Source organism: Cherax quadricarinatus, chromosome 84, assembly GCF_038502225.1.
Source record: "Cherax quadricarinatus isolate ZL_2023a chromosome 84, ASM3850222v1, whole genome shotgun sequence".
NCBI classification, from domain to species: Eukaryota; Metazoa; Arthropoda; class Malacostraca; order Decapoda; family Parastacidae; genus Cherax; species Cherax quadricarinatus.
Window position 1 is genome coordinate 12,199,242 of NC_091375.1, and position 18,971 is coordinate 12,218,212.

General features: G+C 40.6%; 3 protein-coding genes across 3 annotated transcripts; all 3 read left to right on the forward strand.

The window, feature by feature from the left end:
• The first annotated feature begins 1,049 nt into the window (after positions 1-1,049).
• LOC128704366 (actin, muscle-type A2-like) lies at positions 1,050-5,514 on the forward strand. Its single transcript, XM_053799523.2, has 2 exons — positions 1,050-1,126; positions 4,224-5,514. Exon 2 carries the CDS (start codon positions 4,242-4,244, stop codon positions 5,370-5,372), a length of 1,131 nt encoding a protein of 376 aa, XP_053655498.1. The 5' UTR covers positions 1,050-1,126; positions 4,224-4,241; the 3' UTR covers positions 5,373-5,514.
• A 2,343-nt stretch (positions 5,515-7,857) lies between these two features.
• Positions 7,858-10,251, forward strand: LOC128704375 (actin-57B-like). Its single transcript, XM_053799527.2, has 2 exons — positions 7,858-7,874; positions 9,036-10,251. Exon 2 carries the CDS (start codon positions 9,061-9,063, stop codon positions 10,189-10,191), a length of 1,131 nt encoding a protein of 376 aa, XP_053655502.1. The 5' UTR covers positions 7,858-7,874; positions 9,036-9,060; the 3' UTR covers positions 10,192-10,251.
• Positions 10,252-15,662: 5,411 nt separating this feature from the next.
• Positions 15,663-18,547, forward strand: LOC128704370 (actin, muscle-like). The gene is made up of 2 exons (XM_053799524.1): positions 15,663-15,699; positions 17,272-18,547. Exon 2 carries the CDS (start codon positions 17,290-17,292, stop codon positions 18,418-18,420), a length of 1,131 nt encoding a protein of 376 aa, XP_053655499.1. The 5' UTR covers positions 15,663-15,699; positions 17,272-17,289; the 3' UTR covers positions 18,421-18,547.
• The last annotated feature ends 424 nt before the right edge of the window (positions 18,548-18,971 follow it).

Here is an 18,971-nt window from a genome sequence, read left to right on the forward strand (position 1 = left end):
CTGTTGTTACATCTTGTAAGTGCAACTGTTGTTACATCTTGTAAGTGCAGCTGTTGTTACATCTTGTAAGTGTAGCTGTTGTTACATCTTGTAAGTGCAGCTGTTGTTACATCTTGTAAGTGCAGCTGTTGTTACATCTTGTAAGTGCAGCTGTTGTTACATCTTGTAAGTGCAGCTGTTGTTACATCTTGTAAGTGCAGCTGTTGTTACATCTTGTAAGTGCAGCTGTTGTTACATCTTGTAAGTGCAGCTGTTGTTACATCTTGTTAGTGCAGCTGTTGTTACATCTTGTAAGTGCAGCTGTTGTTACATCTTGTAAGTGCAGCTGTTGTTACATCTTATAAGTGCAGCTGTTGTTACATCTTGTAAGTGCAGCTGTTGTTATTTTTTGGTATTACCAATGGTGATAGAATTTGTTGAGCACGTAGATGACATACACAAATTCCTTAAATAAAATATATGGAACTTCAAGTGTTTTCAACTAATCAGTCGTTCTCATAGTGCAGAAATGGATAAAAGTGGATTAATATATATCTTTAATTACAGTTGCTGTGATATACAAATATATGTATATTGGTCAGTAATAACTAAGATGGAGACAAAAAAGTGTGTTTATGTAGGTTATTACTGAACATTGGCAAGTGTTTATTACACTTTAGTAATTCATAAGACTATTATTAAAAAAAAAGGTACGTTAACCCCCTTCCTTTCCCCGTCTCTCTTCGCAAAAAACGAGAAACAATTGTTCACTGAAGTCAACGCTGCCTTGACAGCAGGGAATGAGATGTACATCATTTTGTCTTGTTGTTATAGCCAGGTGGTGGTGGGTCACTGAGCCAACACCATAAAACATTAAACCAATACGGATGGAAGTATTCAATGGCGAATTAATCAGATCATGACATATTGGTCCACTGTGTTTGCACTGGACGAGGCTTGTGATTTATTCCTGGCGCATGCATACATACACGCACACGCACACATACCAAAAACCTTACATACGACTCTTAAGGAAGACACATAGACCTTTTTTTACATGGGCCTGAGAACTACAACGAGGTATATAAGGGATCCCACGTCCACTCCAGCCTTAGTGTACTTCAGGTTCAGGATACGTCGATCTTGTGTACGAGACGCTGGTGATCACTGTGAACTAACCTGTGGATTTATAAGAAATTAGACAAACGGAATTTTTTGTATATATTACACTAAACATCGGGCATCGTTAATAAATAGTGAAAACAAGCAGCTCTCTTCTGATAACTTATTCCATCGTCTAGACTTAATAGCGAGTGACGAACTCCTGTTACCATAGTCTTTCCTTCACTCTCAGTAAAGCCACAGTGGAACTCTGAGCCGTGGAAAAAATCGCTTTCTACTCTTAGTTCATGCGCCGTATAAGGAAAATCCATAGCTTGACATCAACATCGCTTCTCTGCTCATAATATTCCGCTGTCGTTTCCACTGTTGGGATATTAGGCAGGACAGAGTCCCAACACGGGTCCTGAATTTTCGACGACCCATTTGGAAAGTGTCAGAAAACGGGACACTTGTTCCCTGACGCGGGTCTTAGTCATATGATAACCCCAACACTGGAGATTTTGGTTGTCTAACCGAGACCTTTTGCTGGCTTGCCTGTCCACCCCTTTAAAAATTAATAATAATGCTTAGGTGTGGCTTCAGCTGCTCAGATTGTTTTGTATAACCGACCAATGAGCAAAATATATTAATGACCCAAATGTCGGAAGATAACTTGTTCGGGCTTTTAACTCAGAAAACACCAACAGTAGTAATATAACATAACATTGCCGGAGATACATCATCACAGATCACCCGACTGTTCGTGGCAGAACACGAATCATAGCTGTGTTACCAGCACACAACAGCTACGGCATATAAATATATATCTATTATCAGTTCCTGGATAATGTGAGAAGTCACGAAAGCGCTTGGAAGTTCACTGTTTTTTCACAGTGGTTATTCTGCATTTACATAATTGCTGCATTAACATGTATTATTGCAACAATTACCATAGTATACATTTAGTATGAATTTGCTAATGCGGAATAGCAACAGACTCACGGGACAGATACTCTGAAATGTGTGTATTTCTCTGTATACTGAAAAGATACACTGAAATATGTGTATCTCTCAGTATATATGCTGAAAGATACTCTGAAACGTGTGTGTTTCTGAGTATATATGCTGAAAGATACTTTAAAATGTATCTCTGCGTATATATGCTGAAAGATACTTTGAAATGTGTGTATCTCTCAGCATATATGTTGAAAGATACTCTGAAATGTGTGTATTTCTGAGTATATATGCTGAAAGATACTCGAAAATGTGTGTATCTCTGAGTATATATGCTGAAAGATACTCTGAAATGTGTGTATCTCTAAGTATATATGCTAAAAGATACTTTAAAATGTATCTCTGAGTATATATGCTGAAAGATATTTTGAAATGTGTGTATTTCTGAGTATAAATGCTAAAAGATACTTTAAAATGTATATCTGAGTATATATACCGAAAGATACTTTGAAATGTGTGTATCTCTCTGTATATATGCTGAAAGATACTCTGAAATGTGTGTGTTTCTGAGTATATATGCTGAAAGATACTCTGAAATGTGTGTATTTCTTAGTATATATGCTGAAAGATACTCGGAAATGTGTGTATATCTGAGCATATATGCTGAAAGATACTCTGAAATGTGTGTATCTCTAAGTATGTATGCTAAAAGATACTTTAAAATGTATCTCTGAGTATATATGCTGAAAGATACTTTGAAATGTGTGTATCTCTCAGTATATATGCTGAAAGATACTCTGAAATGTGTGTGTTTCTGAGTATATATGCTGAAAGATACTCTGAAATGTGTGTATTTCTTAGTATATATGCTGAAAGATACTTTGAAATGTGTGCATCTCTCAGTATATATACACTGAAAGATACTCTAAAATGTGTGTATCTCTCAGTATATATATATATATATATATATATATATATATATATATATATATATATATATATATATATATATATATATATATATATATATATATATATATATATATATATATATATATATATATATATATATATATATATATATATATATATATATATATATATATATGCTGAAAAGAAACACTGAAATATGTGTATCTCTCAGTGTATAAATGCTGAACGTGGACTCCATTCACAATTTTAGGATTTAAAGTATCGTTGATTGGTGGTGAAAAAGCTACCTTCAGCCTTAAGGTGTAACGTTTAATAACGTTCTCCAGAAATTGACGAACTGAAGTCAGCGTGACTTTGTGAACTGACAAACTGAAGTCAGCGTGACTTTGTAAACTGACGAACGGAAGTCAGCGTGACTTCGTAAATAGTCCAAGTCGGAGCGAAAGTCGTCTTAAGCTCCTTTCTCATATGTACGGGTTATTTGTCTACTGACAACTCAATTTAGCATGTTGTATCTTAATCTCACTTTCGATTAAAAGAATCCTTTTAGCTAAACACAGATCAGCCAGGCAATTAGTATATAATGGATGCTGCTGCAAATTATTTATCAGAACGAGCTATAAAAGCGATGACGCCATTTGATATGAAGACCTCAAGACGACTCCGATCTGACATAGGCAGTAACACCAAATAGGGAACCCATGAAGATGTTATTGTTGGCATGTGTTCTGTGCTAACATCTTGAGCCATTCTAGAGTGCAAATGATGCGTTCTCGTTTTATGCTAATAACACATAGGTGACTTTTGTTTACGTGACAAGACATATGAAAAGCCCTTTGGCAGATATATACAGAAACAAATCAAGAAGTATCGTGATAGTTTGTCTTCAAAAACGTTAACACATTTACATTTGGGAGAAGAAATGCTGAAGATGCAGTCACAGCATAATTAACCATTTTAGCATCACCTTTATGATGTTTACATCCTCTTAGTATCATATATCAAGCATGTGTCGGTATATTTTCAGTTACCTAAAAATGTTTTCTTGAGTTCTTTCGCAGTCTGATTGTTCTTTCAGTACGGTTATGTTATGAGCGAAGTTCTTGGTGCGTTCAATGCAAATTGACTGATACTCTGTATTCTGAAATATTTTAAGTAATTGAATTAAAAAATACAATGAACATAATGCTTAATGCATTATGTATGTGTATATGTGGCACATTCTTAAAAATGAATGAATCTTTTATCTTTTACAGACATTCTAAACCACCATCATGTGTGACGAAGACGCAAATGCCCTGGTTGTGGACAATGGCTCCGGCATGGTCAAGGCCGGCTTTGCCGGTGACGACGCTCCTCGCGCCGTCTTTCCTTCCATCGTCGGCCGTCCTCGTCACCAGGGTGTGATGGTCGGTATGGGTCAGAAGGACGCCTACGTCGGAGATGAGGCCCAGAGCAAGAGAGGTATCCTGACTCTCAAGTACCCCATCGAGCACGGCATCATCACCAACTGGGACGACATGGAGAAGATCTGGCATCACTCCTTCTACAACGAACTGCGTGTTGCCCCTGAGGAGTCCCCTATCCTTCTCACTGAGGCTCCCCTCAACCCCAAGGCCAACCGTGAAAAGATGACGCAGATCATGTTTGAGACCTTCAACACCCCCGCTATGTACGTGGCCATCCAAGCCGTGCTGTCCCTTTACGCCTCTGGTCGTACCACAGGTATCGTGCTGGACTCTGGTGATGGCGTTACTCACACCGTGCCTATCTATGAAGGTTACTGTCTTCCCCACGCTATCCTTCGTATTGACTTGGCTGGCCGTGACTTGACTGCCTACTTGATGAAGATCATGACTGAGCGTGGTTATTCCTTCACCACCACGGCTGAGCGAGAAATCGTACGCGATATCAAGGAGAAACTTTGCTATGTCGCCCTTGACTTTGAGAGTGAGATGAATGTTTCTGCTGCTTCCACCTCACTTGAGAAGTCCTACGAACTTCCTGATGGTCAGGTCATCACTATTGGTAACGAACGTTTCCGTTGCCCAGAGTCTCTGTTCCAGCCTTCCTTCCTGGGTATGGAATCTGTTGGTATCCACGAGACCGTCTACAACTCCATCATGAGGTGCGACATTGATATCAGGAAAGACCTCTTCGCCAACAATGTAATGTCCGGTGGTACCACCATGTACCCTGGTATTGCTGACCGCATGCAGAAGGAAATCACTGCTCTGGCTCCCTCCACCATCAAAATCAAGATCATTGCTCCTCCCGAGCGTAAGTACTCCGTCTGGATCGGTGGTTCCATCCTGGCCTCACTGTCCACCTTCCAGTGTATGTGGATCACCAAGGAAGAGTACGATGAGTCCGGTCCCGGCATCGTCCACCGCAAGTGCTTCTAAATTCCACCAGTCATATTGTATTCCCGAATTTGCTAATTTGATTTTGTTTACTTATTTTACATATTTGTGTATGAACCGTCATCAATATTAACGAAATATTGTAGCCTCATTTTGACATCAATAAATCATTATTTAATTTAAAGCACGACTATCACCCACATCTAGTTGAGTTTACGAGAGGATTTAATGTCTGGAAGAATAAAAAATATTCCTACTGATGTCAAGTCATGTGATGCAACGCTGACTGGAACTTGTAATTAAATGAATAAGCCTTTTCACTGACTTACCTTTCCACGTTGTAAATAGAATTATGAGCAAAATCAATAACTAAGTTCAGAGAGTATTAACGGTAGAATTGCCGAGAGAATGTTAGGTAAATTTTCACAGATGCAACTAGTGTCACACACTAGTTGCATCTGCGACTATTTAATTAACAAGTTCAGAGAGACAGTCATCACGGGGCTGTTGCTGTCACTGATATACTTTTGCTCTTTATTTTTTCAAAACTAAAAAAAAAAAGATGAGCTTGGCGTGATGCCTGAGAAGACCTTTTTATTCAAGGAACTGGAGCCATTCTCCGATTCCTTGAATCTAAGCTAATCACTTCCCGTTCAACATGTGCTCTATGAACCCTAGGAGTCTGACACTTCCAAATAATAATAATAATAATAATAATAATAATAATAATAATAATAATAATAATAATAATAATAATAATAATAATAATAATAATAATAAAGCAAAATCACGAAGGTAGAATGGGTACCTTATTAATGCAATAATACTGTTCTTGGAGACAAGGTTGTAATTTGCTATTCCGTTTGACCCTTATTTTGCATCTCGGCCAAATAAATGACAGACAGATCCAGTTCATTAATCATAAGATCTTATTTTTTAACCAATGAACTCCGAAAACCCGTGAAAAATAACATTAATCACACTGCGATACAGTTCTAAGATCACCTAATTATACTTGAGAAAATAACGCTTCTCGTCTGGGAACTTGAAACTCAAAGAACGAAGGTAATGACAAAAATTATGGCTCAGTCAAATAGTGATTTTGACGACTGAATTTCATTTAGAGCTGGAGACTGGACTTGTCAGCTAGCATGTTGGCAGGTGTTGCTGCTGGAGTGATGCCTTGTCAGCTAGCACGTTGGCAAGTGTTGCTGCTGGAGTATTGCCGCGTCAGCTAGCATGTTCGCAAGTGTTGCTGCTGGACTGTTGCCTTGTCAGCTAGCATGTTGGCAAGTGTTGCTGCTGGACTGTTGCCTTGTCAGCTAGCATGTTGGCAAGTGTTGCTGCTGGAGTGTTGCCTTGTCAGCTAGCACATTGACAAGTGTTGCTGCTGAAATGTTGTCTTGTCAGGTAGCATATTGGCAAGTGTTGCTACTGAAATGTTGCCTTGTCAGCTAGCACATTGGCAAGTGTTGCTGCTGAAATGTTGTCTTGTCAGGTAGCATACTGGCAAGTGTTGCTACTGAAATGTTGTCTTGTCAGCTAGCATATTGGCAAGTATTGCTGCTGAAGTGTTGCCTAAATGTTCCTCCATTCTTATGTTCTCATACTAATAATAGTCTTTTAAAAATGGTATACAATACCGACAAAGTGATGCTTAAGACATGTGCAAAAGTTGGGTATCTGTATTAATGAATCGTTTCACCTACACAGTGGACTTCTTCAGTCAAATACAGAGGCAGCAGGTGTAGTAGTGAAAGGAAGATGATGCAATCAGTCCATCAAGCTTGGAGAAATAGTATTTAAAATGGTCAGTCCCTCAGCCTGGAGAAGAGTTCATGGAGACCACAGGTCATTTCACTACAACTGCTGCCTCTGTATTTGACTGTAGAGGTCTACTGTGTAGGCGAAACGTTTCATCAGTAAAGATACCCAGCTGTTGCACAAGTGTATAAGTAATATAACCAGAGGTTGGGTAAGTTGGGGAAGGTAGCATGATAGGTAAGGATGGGTGGGTGAGTAGAGGGTGAAGAGAGAGGATAATGAAGGTCAGTGACCCAACCACTTTGGCATGTTCTTATATTGATTCCAGCAGAAAAATTCAGCTATTTAAGAACGTAAGAATGGAGGAACACTGCAGAAGGCCTACTGGCATATACAAGACAGGTCCTCATCAAAACCACCGCTACCCAAAACTAACCAAGAATTTACTCCCGTACCCACGACACTAATCAAACCCAGCCCCTACTACTGCTAATATTTCTGGCGTTTATCAGGAAAGTGTCTGGAGAAAGCATTAAATTCCACTCAGTTGTATCAAGCACATGACGTTATGAATGCCGGACACATCACGCTCGTATTTTTAACAGCGAATGAATCACCGAGTGACTCACGCATCTTCCCGCCCTCTTACCTGTAGGAGACGTCAAAGTCGTTATGAAATACCCAGTAAGAGACAACCTCAGTCAAACAGATGTTCGAGGAGAGTTATATAAAGGTGTCAACATCCCCTGGAGATGTTAGTCCACCTCAAGCCAGTGTCAGGTGACGTTGGAACTCCTAAGTTTATTGTGCAGTGTATGGGGCTTGACCTTGTGACACAGAAATATAAGACAATAGAATGGAAGAACACTTTAGCAGGCCTACTGGCCCAAACTCAGCCGGTCTTTTTCTAAATCAACCATTCCCACCCACCAACTTGTCCAGTTTTTTTCCTAAGCTTCCCAAGACTTAGCTTCAGTACCTCAGATACCAATCTAATCTCAATTATCTCAAATCTAGGAGACAGAGAATTCACTCAGCTGCCGCTGTGCCTCAGATTACGAGCTAGATGTATTTTCTTGCTTGAGAACACGGATGTTGGTGAACTCTCATCTCAGACATTTGATTAAAGCTCTATTTTTTTATTAAGGAGTAGACCTCCGACAAGGGCTATGGTGCCATATTAAGCTTAAAGCTATGTACGAATGTAATGTAACAAGAATTAAGATCATCTAGTGTACATGTTGGTAGACTTACCGACAATATGTAAAGTAAAAGGACGCAAGTGCAATTAATGTGATATTTTATTGTGGCAAAGTTTCGCTCTCCAGGAGCTTTGTCAACAGCTTGATAAAGCTCCTGGAGAGCCAAACTTTGCCACAATAAATTGTCACATTAGTTGCACTTGTGTCCTTTTACTTAACATAAGATCATTTAGATCATCATATAAGTATTAAGATCATTTACAATCGTAATTGAGGATTAAGACATGTGCAACAGTAGAGAATCTTCATTGTTAGAACGTTTTTCTTATAAAGTAGGTTTCTTCAGTCAAATACAGAGGCAGCAGGTGTAGTAGTGAAATAAAGATGATGTAATCAGTCCCTCAGCATTAGAGAAATAGTATTTGAGGTGGTCAGTCCCTCAGCTTAGAGAAGAGTTCTTCTTTGATACAGAGGCAGCAGGTGTATAGTGAAATGAAAATGATGTAATCAGTCTATCAACCTTGGAGAAATAGTATTCAAGGTGAAAGACTGACCATCTCAAATACTATTTCTCCAAGTTTGATGGACTGATTATATCTTCATTTCACTACTACACCTGCTGCCTATGTATTTGACTGAAGAAACCTACTGTGTAGGTGTCTTAATCATCACCTTGTCGGTATTTTATGCCATTTTCAACACAGTCGACATTACACCTAACTTTTATCTTTATCTGCAGCTACGTGATTTAGACCATCACCACCATGTGTGACGACGAAGCTACAGCTCTGGTGTGCGACAATGGTTCCGGCATGGTCAAAGCCGGGTTCGCTGGTGACGATGCTCCCCGCGCCGTCTTTCCCTCCATCGTCGGCCGTCCTCGTCACCAGGGTGTGATGGTCGGTATGGGTCAGAAGGACGCCTACGTCGGTGATGAGGCCCAGAGTAAGAGAGGTATTCTGACTCTCAAGTACCCCATCGAGCACGGCATCATTACCAACTGGGACGACATGGAGAAGATCTGGCATCACTCCTTCTACAACGAACTGCGTGTTGCCCCTGAGGAGTCCCCTGTCCTCCTCACTGAGGCTCCCCTCAACCCCAAGGCCAACCGTGAGAAGATGACACAGATCATGTTCGAAACCTTCAGTACTCCTGCAATGTACGTAGCCATCCAGGCCGTGCTGTCCCTTTACGCCTCTGGTCGTACCACAGGTATCGTGCTGGACTCTGGTGACGGTGTGTCCCACACTGTCCCCATTTACGAGGGTTATGCTCTTCCTCATGCTATCCTTCGTCTCGATCTGGCTGGCCGGGACTTAACCGCCTACTTGATGAAGATCATGACTGAGCGTGGCTACTCCTTCACGACCACGGCAGAGCGTGAGATTGTCCGAGACATCAAGGAAAAACTATGTTATGTCGCTCTAGATTTCGAAAGTGAGATGAATGTTTCTGCTGCATCAACTTCTCTTGAAAAATCTTACGAGCTTCCCGATGGCCAGGTCATCACCATCGGTAACGAACGCTTCCGTTGCCCAGAGTCTCTGTTCCAGCCTTCCTTCCTGGGTATGGAATCTGTTGGTATCCACGAGACTGTCTTCAACTCCATCATGAGGTGCGACATCGATATCAGGAAGGACCTGTTCGCTAACAATGTCTTGTCTGGTGGTACCACCATGTACCCTGGTATTGCTGACCGCATGCAGAAGGAAATCACTAATTTGGCTCCCTCTACCATCAAAATCAAGATCATTGCTCCTCCCGAGCGTAAGTACTCAGTCTGGATTGGTGGCTCCATCCTGGCTTCACTGTCCACCTTCCAGTGTATGTGGATCACCAAAGAAGAGTACGATGAATCTGGTCCAGGCATTGTTCATCGCAAGTGCTTCTAAAGTGTTGTTGTTCAAACTTTATGAAGACAAGCTTCATTATTTATTTTAAAGCCTTACTGAAAATATATTTATTTACATATATGCGTAGAGAATTTTGTTTTCACTTCCATATTAATGAAAATGGTTGCAAATTACGCACGTTAGTTAAAAGCAGATATAAATAATCACAGAACGGATGGAGCGTGAACCCATGGCAGATGAGATCTAAATTTTACTGACTAGTTTAGTGTCTTTAAGCACTGGTCTATGCCGGCCTAAGAACATTCACTTAATTAACCAGATATATTTCTATACTCTATAGGAATGTTAGCATGGGCCCAACTGTGACCACAACTGCATGTTTTTACAAAAGAATCTCACATCACCAAAATACTTGGCGTTAGGATTTTTGTCTGAAACAGAAGCATTAATAACGTTCGTGGGTTTGTAAGAGAGTAATTGTTTTAATAGGAAAACCTTGTACACTTTGATAAGAACTACAGTTCCATAGGAATCTCAGCCATTCGTACTGTAAGGTTCATAATGTGACAGACAAACATTCAATAAATACTTCCCTCCTCACTAGGCTAGAAATGTTACGAAATCATCACGAGAGGAAGTCTACATGAAAAAAAAATTATTACACGCATTATTTATTGGCATGTGTGTAAGGATAAGGATTCAAATAGGTCACAAAATAATGTATTTGTAATGCTAAGGGTTCGCACCCACGAACTCCGGGTCTAGTATCTTAAGCTAGACCATGCGATTCGAAATTATTGATATAAATATGGCAAATCTAATTACAGAGTGACAAAGAAAGGGAAACAGAAGATAATATGCTAATCCGCTATCAGAGAAAACTTAATATTTTGGTGCCTGAATCTAGACCATTAAGAAATATACGAACTTACTCATTCACTAAATAACTCACATGGGTTTAGTGTTTCTTTGTGGATATAATAATAATAATAATAATAATAATAATAATAATAATAATAATAATAATAATAATAATAATAATAATAATAATAATAATAATACGTATTTAATCACTCTTTTGGTACAATATACCAAAAACGAAAAAGCTACAAACTGTGAAGGAAAGGAAGAATTTCAGCCCAGCTTCATGAAATATACTTAAAATTCCAGTTTTTTTTTTGTCATTTGGTGATTATAGTACAGGAAGCAGCCAGTTGACGGGGGTATAGTAGAGGAAGTAGCCAGTTGACGGGGGTATAGTAGAGGAAGTAGCCAGTTGACGGGGGTATAGTAGAGGAAGTAGCCAGTTGACGGGGGTATAGTAGAGGAAGTAGCCAGTTGACGGGGGTATAGTAGAGGAAGTAGCCAGTTGACGGGGGTATAGTAGAGGAAGTAGCCAGTTGACGGGGGTATAGTAGAGGAAGTAGCCAGTTGACGGGGGTATAGTAGAGGAAGCAGCCAGTTGACGGGGGTATAGTAGAGGAAGCAGCCAGTTGACGGGGGTATAGCCTAGGTAATGGTCCGGTAAATATGAAGGTGATGCCTAACCAGACTGTAGGAGAGAAAGTGGGCTCTAGTTGATTTGACAGACATTTGCTCTCTCTCTCTCTCTCTCTCTCTCTCTCTCTCTCTCTCTCTCTCTCTCTCTCTCTCTCTCTCTCTTGTTCTTATCCTTGTGGCACACAAGCTCCAGTGAATTTCACTTACATCCACCTTAAACGAACAGTACTAATAATTCCTTGCCAGCACACAGCAATGAAGTTAACGTTGTCAAGGTGTCAACAGTTACGAGAAAATAACTGTCTCCGAGCACAGCTATAAAAGCAATAAAAGTGAAACGGATTGCATATGAGAGTAAACTTAATCTATGTAATTGACAAAAGTATCCTGAGTGGTTAATGTTGCAACTGATGCTCGAGTCTGTAGCGTCTGTTGATAAACATTATGATAAAAATTAAAATTAGGACATAGTGAGGTGGTGGGTAGGAAGAAAAACTAAGAAGTTGTAGTGTTAATCTTAAATTTTTCTGGTGTCTTTCATCAGAATGATGGGAGACACCAGGCTATGAGGATTATCTAGGGCTCGGTACGGCGCAAGCTGTCAGTAGTCCTATGAACCCTCAACAATAACTACTCACCCCGTACGGTGTAAGCAGTCAATAGCCCTATAAACCCCAAACAAAAGCAACTCATCCTTTATGGCATAAGCCGTCAGTGGCCCTATAAACCCCCAGCAACAACTACTAGCCCGTACGGTGTAAACAGTCAGTAGCCCTATAAACCCCAAACAAAAACAACTCATCCTATACGGCATAAGCCGTCAGTAGCTCTAAAATCCCCCAACAAGAGAAAACTGCTCAGGAAACTCAGATGAAGCCTGCTCCCAGACTCGCCCTTAAGAGGTGAAGCCTCTAATACTATTAGACTTTGCTTCTTCAAGTAGGCATTCCTTTCAGGTCGGTGCCTTGATTCTAGTGAAATCCTCTTGTTCCATTAAACTGGAGCAAATTTCCCCTCTTGTAGATCAAATCTTGTTATATCCTATTTCACAGGTGCTTATGGGTCCAACGGGTTTAGAGCTTACCTCATGAGGGTACTAATAGAAGTACACGCGGTTTTAATAACGGAAATCCAACAGTGGTGCGGCAGTGATTGCTTATTCAACCAGGTTGTTGTGGTTGGCGGCCGGTGAGCCAGTGATTGTTTAGTGAGTGGAACTCTACAGTTCATTTTACAGGGACTCGAGGTCATCTACATTTTTCAGTGAATTGTAAACCCCCCCCCCCCACTGATAAATCACTGGTAAACTCAGCCTCATTGTGCTAGATTGCTAGCGCACTCAGTTCACACACTGAGGTCCGTAGTTCGATCCCGGTACGGGGTGGAAATATTAGGACGTGTTTCTTTAAGACACCTGCTGTCCATGTTCACCTAACCAGTCGACTAACACATAGGTGTTAGTCGACTGGTGTGGGTCGCATCCTGGAGACAAAATTGACCTAATTTGCCCGAAATGCTCTGCATAACCAGCGGCTTTCTGTATAGTAAGTCACTGATGTCAGCTAGGTTAGTAAGTCACTGATGTCAGCTAGGTCTGTATACCTTGTACTTGTAGAAGTAATGTTTGTTGTTATTATTATTATTATTATTATTATTATTATTATTATATTATTATTATTATTATTATTATTATTATTATTATTATTATTATATTATTATTATTATTATTATTATTATTATTATTATTATTATTATTATTATTATTATTACCGACAAGTTAGCGGTTGCGTAATCTATAATCAGACGACACACAGTACCGGTACGCTTGTAGATACTTTGATGCTGATTCCCAGCATCCGGAAGTCAGCTGGTCATCCTTGGGATGAAACACACAGCAGGATGTATTTCCCTTATTGAGAAAATACCACACACCCCTTCACTCTCGATCTACTCAAGATATTCAGGAAGACAGTTCATGAAGATAGTTTAGGAAGACAGTTTAGGAAGATCAGGAAGGTACTTTAAGAAGAGAAGTCTGAAAGATGCTTTAGGGGAAGAGTTCATGAAGATCGTTCGGAAAGTTACCTTTCTGTTACTGTCCTTTTACTGTCAGTATCCCACATGATGAGGGAGCCGAGACAAGGGCTCATGTCTCTTGTCTTTCAACTGTCAGTATCCCACATGATGAGGGTGCCGAGACAAGGGCTCATGTCTCTTGTCTTTCAACTGTCAGTATCCCACATGATGAGGGTGCCGAGACAAGGGCTCATGTCTCTGTCTTTCAACTGTCAGTATCCCACATGATGAGGGTGCCGAGACAAGGGCTCATGTCTCTGTCTTTCATTTGTCAGTATCCCACATGATGAGGGAGCCGAGACAAGGGCTCATGTCTCTTGTCTTTCATTTGTCAGTATCCCACATGATGAGGGAGCCGAGACAAGGGCTCATGTCTCTTGGCTTTCATTTGTCAGTATCCCACATGATGAGGGAGCCGAGACAAGGGCTCATGTCTCTTGGCTTTCATTTGTCAGTATCCCACATGATGAGGGTGCCGAGACAAGGGCTCATGTCTCTTGTCTTTCATTTGTCAGTATCCCACATGATGAGGGAGCCGAGACAAGGGCTCATGTCTCTTGGCTTTCATTTGTCAGTATCCCACATGATGAGGGAGCCGAGACAAGGGCTCATGTCTCTGTCTTTCATTTGTCAGTATCCCACATGATGAGGGTGCCGAGACAAGGGCTCATGTCTCTTGTCTTTCATTTGTCAGTATCCCACATGATGAGGGAGCCGAGACAAGGGCTCATGTCTCTTGGCTTTCATTTGTCAGTATCCCACATGATGAGGGAGCCGAGACAAGGGCTCATGTCTCTGTCTTTCAACTGTCAGTATCCCACATGATGAGGGAGCCGAGACAAGGGCTCATGTCTCTGTCTTTCAACTGTCAGTATCCCACATGATGAGGGAGCCGAGACAAGGGCTTATGTCTCTGTCTTTCATTTGTCAGTATCCCACATGATGAGGGAGCCGAGACAAGGGCTCATGTCTCTGTCTTTCAACTGTCAGTATCCCACATGATGAGGGTGCCGAGACAAGGGCTCATGTCTCTGTCTTTCATTTGTCAGTATCCTACATGATGAGGGAGCCGAGACAAGGGCTCATGTCTCTTTCTTTCAACTGTCAGTATCCCACATGATGAGGGAGCCGAGACAAGGGCTTATGTCTCTGTCTTTCATTTGTCAGTATCCCACATGATGAGGGAGCCGAGACAAGGGCTCATGTCTCTGTCTTTCAACTGTCAGTATCCCACATGATGAGGGAGCCGAGACAAGGGCTCATGTCTCTGTCTTTCAACTGTCAGTATCCCACATGATGAGGGAGCCGAGACGAGAGTTCATGTCTCTGCCCCGCCCAAGAGACGTAGTAACAGCTGGCGCCACACATGTAAACACATGGTTCTAGCCAGTCTGCACAGATGAAATTTATAATATTCCCAGAGCGGCGTCACATAAAGCTAAAAACGCTACAGCAACGAGTACAAACCTACAACAATATTTTTTGTAAACAAAATCGTGTCATCAGAGTAATAATCGTCTCCAGTCTGTGAAGCTTTTTTCTTTTTTTGCATCAAAACTAAACAATGATTCTAGTACGTGCAAGAATAAGCAATACTAAAGAATTATATCCTTTAGCATTTGTCTCAAAAACTGTCATTTGTCTTGGAGTTACCAGTTCCTGTGTAAGGTGGCAACCAGCTATAAGGAACTTCCGTGATGCACCATAGGCGTTATTCCCCTCTCTTGGTGTTGTTTCAGTCTCTTTTGCTAACTCGTTTTTGAAGGGACACTTAAAAAATATATCTTGAATTGCATTTACACTTGAACTGGTTGTTTTGTTGATCTGTGGGGGGGATACCTCGGTGAAGAAAAACATATCGCAACGACTGCAGCTTTTTCTTAAGTGGCGGAAGTGAAAGGTGGGTATAAAAGGAGGTCTTTGCTCAGACCAGCCTTTAGTGTACTTCAGACTCAGGATACGGCGGTCTGTGTAGGTTGCTCTGTGTGTGTGGGTGTGTGTAAGTGACGAGGGTGGGGCCGTGATTGTTCATAGAGAACGGGAAGCCAGCCGACAGAGATAGAAAACAGGGAGGTTGTCCGTGTCAACTTGTCAAATTAAGAAAGGACAGATAGATATACGGACACTGTTAATGAACATTGATCAGTACGAGTAAAGGACATTGTTAGGTTATACGTCAATTATGTTATTTTCACTGTTATTATATACGGACACTGTTAATGAACCTTGATCAGTACAAGTCAAGGACATTGTTGGGTCACAGCTGTCACTTGTGTTACTCTGTAGTTTAAGATCAAAAAAACACAATATAACATTCTTAACAAAACCAAATATTTCTGGAAATTTTAATAAGTACGACAACCACAATAAAAAAGGCAAATTAAGGCAATGTTTTTAATCACTACGACTCAAGAAATCGCAATGACACGATTGCAAACAAACCATACTCCCGGCAGGGATTGAACCCGCGGTTGAGACTCTATGACCGCGGGTTCAATCCCGGCCGGGGGTATGGTGTTTTTAATCACTAAATAAGTACTATAGCAACATACAACTTACGTAGAATTTCAGTATATCACTAAAAGAAGAGAATCTCACTTATGTTTTACACACCTTCAAAACGTTTCGCGCTTTCAACAAGTTTTAATCAACTGCTGTATGACCCTTGTGGGTTTAGCACTTAATTATGATTATCATAATAATGATCATGCGAGTATTAAACTGAAAAAAACATTACTTATACTAATTCCTCATTATTATTATTATTATTATTATTATTATTATTATTATTATTATTATTATTATTATAAACTGAAACTAAAGATGCTAAATGGATTTTGCTTATATAGTAGATGCCACTAAAAAAAAATGTGATATAATATTTTAAGGTCAAGGTTTTACGTGCGTAATTTTGAAAATAAAAACCCAAGAATATATATAAGGGTTGTTTATAGTGATTAAAAATACCATTTAAATTTAAAAGCGAACATAAGTGTTTTTAAGAGTCAATAATGGCTGAAGAAGACAGCTGATGTCTGGTGTCTCTGAGGATCTGGAATCTTACTGAACGTAAATGAGCACCGCTTCATGCATGCTCAGAAATCTGTTATCTTAATATTTATGTCCTCTCAAGGAAGGTTCCTTGATGTTGGTGAGGGGCTCTTGATTTAGGGAATTGGATCTGTGCTCCAGTTCCCCGAATTAAGCCTGAATGCCTTCCACATCTCCACCCCCCCAGGCGCTGTATAATCCTCCGGGTTTAGCGCTTCCCCCTTGATTATAATAATAATAATTAATATTTATATAAAATGAAAAAGCTGTATTCAATAAAGTCAATAGTGAAAAGCACCAGTAGTTGCTTTATAGAGAAAACATTTGCTTATTTAATTTTTTTGGTGAGATAAGACTAAGTTTATAACTTCTTGCTATACATTAGTCACAGGAAACTAATTGTATTTTATTGTATTTTTCGTTTTAATAATGATAGTGCATTCGTTTGCGTTTCATTTTAAAATGTGTCTAGTAATAATTACTTTATTCCAGACCTAGCACCACTCCGCCATGTGTGACGACGACGTCAGCCCTTTGGTTGTGGACAATGGCTCCGGCATGGTTAAGGCCGGCTTCGCTGGTGACGACGCTCCCCGAGCCGTCTTTCCCTCCATCGTCGGCCGTCCTCGTCACCAGGGTGTGATGGTTGGTATGGGTCAGAAGGACGCCTACGTCGGTGATGAGGCTCAGAGCAAGAGAGGTATCCTGACTCTCAAGTACCCCATCGAGCACGGCATCATCACCAACTGGGACGACATGGAGAAGATCTGGCATCACTCTTTCTACAACGAGCTGCGTGTTGCCCCTGAGGAGTCTCCTGTCCTCCTCACTGAGGCTCCCCTCAACCCCAAGGCCAACCGTGAGAAGATGACACAGATCATGTTTGAGACATTTGCCACACCAGCCATGTACGTGGCCATCCAGGCCGTGCTGTCCCTGTACGCTTCTGGTCGTACCACAGGTATCGTGCTGGACTCTGGTGACGGTGTGTCCCACACTGTCCCCATCTACGAGGGTTATGCTCTTCCTCACGCTATTCTTCGTCTTGATCTGGCTGGCCGGGACTTGACTGCTTACCTGATGAAGATCATGACAGAGAGAGGTTATTCCTTCACCACCACGGCTGAACGAGAAATTGTACGTGATATTAAAGAAAAACTTTGTTATGTGGCCTTAGACTTCGAAAGCGAAATGAATGTAGCAGCTGCCTCTTCTTCTCTTGAAAAGTCCTATGAACTTCCTGATGGACAAGTTATTACAATTGGCAATGAGCGTTTCCGTGCTCCTGAATCTCTTTTCCAACCTTCTTTCCTGGGTATGGAATCTGTTGGCATCCACGAGACTGTTTTCAACTCCATCATGAGGTGCGACATTGACATCAGGAAGGACCTGTTCGCTAACAACGTTCTTTCTGGTGGTACCACCATGTACCCTGGTATTGCTGACCGCATGCAGAAGGAAATCACTGCTCTGGCTCCTTCCACCATCAAAATCAAGATCATTGCTCCTCCCGAGCGTAAGTACTCCGTCTGGATCGGTGGTTCCATCCTGGCTTCACTGTCCACCTTCCAGTCCATGTGGATCACCAAGGAGGAGTACGACGAGTCCGGCCCCGGCATCGTCCACCGCAAATGTTTCTAACATCCCAAATGTATCAATATTTTTTTGTTATATGGCTTGCGAATTTGTTTTTATACTTTGTGTACTTAAGAACAAACGTAACGTATAACAATGCTGGAATTAAAGTTAATAAATATTTTGTCACCCAGTTAGTATATTTGTGATCCCTTGCTATCAACTCTTCTTTTGAATGACACATCTATCGGCCCTCTATGTGTCATATATTCCACAAAATTTACAAATATTTTTATAATATAACAGAATGCATTAAATAATGTATGGGCAATTAATTTTTGATAATTATGAATGTTAATTGAATCTATGGAACGGGATTTAAGATCCAGAAAATATAATTATTTCTAAAAGTTCTCTTAACTATATTAAAGTACTCTGAAAAATTTTGATGCGTGTGAAGAACATATTCCCAAGTCAATGGTTATATTTCACAAAATGCTTGGCAATAGAGTTGCTTGTGGAAGTGAAATAAATATCTAATTTTTGCTGTGAAATCAATGGAGGTCAAGTGATACATCTTTGTATTGAAGGTTAACTCATTCTATACTCGTTTGAGC

Coding starts and splice junctions, on each gene's coding strand:
- LOC128704370 (XM_053799524.1), top strand. CDS start 17,290: ATGTGTGACGACGACGTCAGCCCTTTGGTTGTGGACAATGGCTCCGGC.
- LOC128704375 (XM_053799527.2), top strand. CDS start 9,061: ATGTGTGACGACGAAGCTACAGCTCTGGTGTGCGACAATGGTTCCGGC.
- LOC128704366 (XM_053799523.2), top strand. CDS start 4,242: ATGTGTGACGAAGACGCAAATGCCCTGGTTGTGGACAATGGCTCCGGC.